Source organism: Pundamilia nyererei, unplaced genomic scaffold, assembly GCF_000239375.1.
Source record: "Pundamilia nyererei isolate P.nyererei 1_Seehausen unplaced genomic scaffold, PunNye1.0 scaffold00038, whole genome shotgun sequence".
Taxonomy (NCBI): Eukaryota; Metazoa; Chordata; class Actinopteri; order Cichliformes; family Cichlidae; genus Pundamilia; species Pundamilia nyererei.
The window spans coordinates 1,785,919-1,790,708 of NW_005187439.1; the positions used below are offsets into that span (position 1 = coordinate 1,785,919).

A 4,790-nucleotide genomic window follows, 5' to 3' on the forward strand; every position below is an offset into this window, starting at 1 on the left:
AATAATAATAATAATAATGCTGTCTGTAAAAATAAGCGATATGTGTATAGGAATAAAACAATCTAGAATGTTTTCTTGTTAACAATAGTACGGCTATTAATCCAATCAGATTATTATTATATAATGTTCGCATAAGTGATATAATAAAGTATTAATGCTAATTTTAACATCAGAAGGCCTTCGCGGACTCCCTCAATGTCCTCTCTGCCTGATGAAAGAAAAATGAAAATGAAAAATTACTATGAAAAAAAAAGTTTGGTGCTTCAGTATTTCCAGGTGCTTCCTGTTAAAGCGTTTACTGTATTTCCTACAGTTCCCAGAGTCACTTTTAACGTCCTCACTTTTCCAGTGAGCTGACTGTGCTTCACGCTTGTGTGATCATTGATTTTTCTATAAATATTATCTTTATCCATTTAATATCGTGTCTGGTTTTGTTGGATTTCTCACATTGTCTGAAGACTGTTTTTGTTACAAAGGAGAAAAAAGAGAAGGATAATAAGACGACGGCGCCCTCAGTAGGAGCTGGTGAGGTCCGAGCACGTCCAACGGAGAGAGCATGTCCAATGGGTTTCAAGTGGACTGTCAAAGTCAGTGATTTCATGTCAGCCAACCTTTCTCTCCTTTCTACAAGCGGCAGCGTATGTCGCCTCATTACCATAATCCGCCACTTTCCCCTCTGAGACTGTAATTAAAGCAGCACGACCAGTTAATTATTTCTTTTCTCCCTTTCTAACCTCTGAATGTGTGTGTTTAGACGGCTGCGTCTCTTTCAGTCCCTCCTCTCCTCCCCTCTTCCTCCTCTGGCGTTTAAATACTGCAGAATCTGTGCGCGGAAGCCTGCACCTGATGCACATTTGTTCGGCCGTAAATTAGGCACAAAGGACGGCAGAAATAAATAAATAAATACAAACAATAAATTCAGTAAAATAGCTTTTCCTTAAAAAGCCATTCCTAAATTGTTGAAATGATATGTTGTATATAATGTTCTCTGATCACTGTTTGGTTTATTTTAGCAACAGCAAAATATGAATAAAATGATTTACTGTTATACTTTGGGCCTATAACAAAGTAACTATAATTAACAGTTTAGAGTGCAGTTATTATTATATGATAACAATAATAATAATTGTTATTATTGTTATTATAGTCCACGAGGCGCGGTCTTGGCAAAATGAAGCCATTAATTAGAAAATCATTTAAGTATCATTTAAAAGCTCCACAGCTGGGATAAAGGTCTGTGCACTCTTGCGCGCAGGGAGAAACGTGGCTTTTGCGCGTAAATGTGATCCGGTTCAGAAATAAACGGGCGGATATTGATAACTGCTCTCGTGCCGGTGATTGGCGGTGGGAACAGATGAGCTACCGTCTGTTTGTCCCCGGTATCCGCAGTTGTTTTGTGGCTGCAAAAAGAGAAAAAGCGATGCTTTCCTCTGGTTTGGCTTCTACTGTTATTTATTATTTTCATTAGTATTATTGTTTTAAAAGAAGTGTGAAAATTTGATTAAATAACAAAGAACAGCTGCCACTGAAGTCGGCTGATTTATAGGATTTTGTAACTTCGTAAACGTTTAGCAGCAGCAGGAAGATTCTCTGGAACATTTTGCGCACACAGCCTTTCCAAAGCGGCTCCCGGCGCTGCGATGTGAAGCTAAAAAAAATTGTTTCCGGCACTAACAGAACCTCTTTATGTTCAAAGGAACCCAAATAGTCGCTTGAGGTGGATGAAAGCCTCACAAATTATCGGGTGACTGATATGAGTCAAGGCCAGGCTCGAATTAATAAAAAAGAGACACCGAGCGGCGTGTTTGTACATCCAAACTGGAGGAAAGCAGCCACCCTCTCCCTCCAAACCCGCTGCAGGTGGGGGTGAGCTGAAACTGGGGGGTGTTTCACCCATCCGCTAAAACTGTCCCGAATCAGCGCTGTGATTGAACTGCGACAGCGAGGAAACATCTGCGTTTGCTTTATTTTCCCCCCTATTTTTTTCCTGCTGTTTATTCTGCAGGACGCGTGCCGCGCAAAGCGAACCCACCACCCAACCCACCCCCTTTTTCCTGCTCCAAAACTATCCGAACCACACACAGCTTTCACGTCACAGACCTACCTTTCCGTCGATGAGGAGGGAACAATAATCCACAAACGATTTGAGAGCGATGCTGCGAATCAATCCGGGGGAAAAAAGCCCCGAAAAGACGAGAGGGGGGGATGCGGTGACGGTGATGGAGGTGATGATGGAGATGGTGATGCGCTCCCGGGCTGCTCCGTAGTATCAGTACATTTCCTCCCCAGTGTGCTGAAAGTGACAGTGCTGCTGCTGCCGCCGACACTGGCAGTGAAGGAGCGGGGCAGGGAGAGAGAGCTGCGCGGATAAAAGCAGACAGAGAGAGAGAGAGGGAGAGAGAGGCGTGCAGATGGGGCCCGATGCTCTGGCTGACTGGCACACCGACACACACTTTTTGTTTGCGGCACATAATCTACCCAATGAGGCGTGTCACTCTCCGTCTCCTCCCTTTAACTCTTCACTGGCCGACTGTCATTTCGTGCGATTTATGGATGTGCGGAGGGATAAAGACCCCTCTCACCCCCGCCCATTATTATTGTAATTCAGATGACAATAGTTGGTGGTTGTATTGGTCGGAATAAAGTGACATTTAAGTTGAAGATTTCTATTGTGAGGGGAGAGGAGAGAAGCCAACAGCAGCTTCGAGTTGTCGAGAGAATAAAAATGTTCTTCCATCATCATCATTATTATTACTGTGAATATTATCATCATTATCATTATTATTATCGTTATTGTTATCATCATTATTATTGTTGTTAAGTTAACCCAATAAAGCACCACTTCAACCCCTCCAAATTTGGCTCCAAGCCTCCTTTATGCATGGTGGTACTGCTCAGTGCAACAAACCAACTTTCTCTGTGGTTTAAACTCGCAGCACTTTTAATTTTTTTTTTAAATTTGGACTCTGAGCTGAGCAGGCATTACCGGGGGCACCGCGCGCTCCCGCTGCCTCCCGCCGTGCCAGCCGGTTCTCCATGCGGTCAGAGCGCCTGGGTATCCCGGGCAGTCTCTCACAGCGGATCTCTGCCGCTGCTGTCAGTGCTGCTGATGCTGTCTGTACTGTGTTCGGGCTCATTTAGGGGGCGCCAGTGTATAATTTGCATTGAGTGAAGGCTCGATATTGTGATGGAAATAAAGCTGCAGGTGAGGTACAGCTCACTGAGGACTTTTTTAATGTCTATTTGAAAATAAGGCATTACTTTTATCTGTGCAAGAGATTTCTCCTAATGTACCCTAACTAAGACTTGACCAAACTCTTAATATAGCTACTTAAAAAAAAATCTAATGTGTACTATTATGCATTGATTTTTCAACCTGCATGTCATTTTAAGATTAAAAGCTAAAAATCAAGAAAGAGGAAGTTAAAGGCACATTCTCAAAACTACGGTTGTAAAGTCCAATAAGAATTTCTTTCTGGTGTTATAGACATTTTTAAAGAAAATGATGTAACCAATAACTATTTGAACATTATATACATAATATACTTTGAACATAAAATTTATGAATCAGTCACATGATTAATATTCTCTATGCTAAGTCTCTAGTTAGTGGTTACAATCATCTTGTGAGGTCTGTATCATCAGCCACTGATGGGACAAACCCTAACCCTTAATCCCAGCTTCTACAGAGAAATAGAACATGTATTTATTTATTTATTTATTTTTATTATGGGTCAGTTAGTTATTTTTGGTTCCTTGATTGCCAAGATTTGGAACAATTTTCCAATGACAGAAATCACATATCCTGGTAACACAGGGTTAGGAATACTTTGCCTTCCCAGAGCCACTGTAGTGGTTTATTTGATCATTTAAAACAACACTAAACCCCAAACACAGAATTGGAGGTTTCTGCATTGGAGCTCAGTTATGTGGATAAACTGGGTTCCTCACTTGTATTGAATTCTGCTCTTATACCAGAAATATTCTGCAAAAAGCTTTTGTCAAGCTTTTACCAAAGGAAAGGGGAAAAAACAAGTATTTATTGGTATTTCAGGCAGTTTTTGAGGTGATGTTTTACTTATTGTTGTTAGTTTCACAAGTAATTTTTGCATATTAGAAAAAACATATAACACTTAAGTTACAACTTCCAGTTTTAGTTGAAAGAACAGCTGATCTTTCGCCCTCTAGTTTCAGCTGAAGAGAAAGTAAAGCTCTTCTCAGTCAGAAAGGAAGCAAGAGGAGAACGTGGATGTGAAAAACAAAATCATTTCCTCTTCTTTTTATCACATTAACATTTTTTAAAGACCTAATACTAAATAGAATATTTTAAAATAATCGTCCTCTCCAGACCGTCATTTTCAGTTACATTTTTTTTTTTTACAGATGGTGTGAGATTGCAGTGTGTGCTGTGGATAAATATGAGTACAGATCAGCTGAAGCATCCCGTCATGGTATGAGTGATCAGGAGTGCACCCAAATTTTTCAGAGGGGAATAAATGCACACACAATACAAACCCCTGAAGGATAAAACACAGTTGTCACAGTTTGCTGAGAGCTGCCGGTATTTGGCCTGACATTGTGTGCTTGTGAAAAATCCAACACACTTAACTTATTCTGTATTTTTCATCGAGCTTTGTCGAAATAGTCGTGGCTTCAAAAAAATCAAAATACGACACTTAAGAGCAAAATTGACAATCTGAAAATTAAAATTAAAATAAAGAAACGAACACGAAATGTGTTTCTTTTTTCCCTCAGGCATTGCTATCAGCTGGTTATTAGTAAGATTGTAG

General features: G+C 40.5%; 1 protein-coding gene across 1 annotated transcript in view; it reads right to left on the reverse strand.

Annotated features, from left to right (window-relative positions):
- Nucleotides 1-3,137, reverse strand: part of prdm8b (PR domain containing 8b) — a 6,640-nt gene extending 3,503 nt beyond the window's left edge. The window contains exon 1 of the mRNA XM_005730655.1: nucleotides 2,987-3,137. Within this exon, the coding sequence (XP_005730712.1) occupies nucleotides 2,987-3,137 (151 nt within the window). The remainder of the gene's footprint in view (nucleotides 1-2,986) is intronic.
- Nucleotides 3,138-4,790: the final 1,653 nt, after the last annotated feature.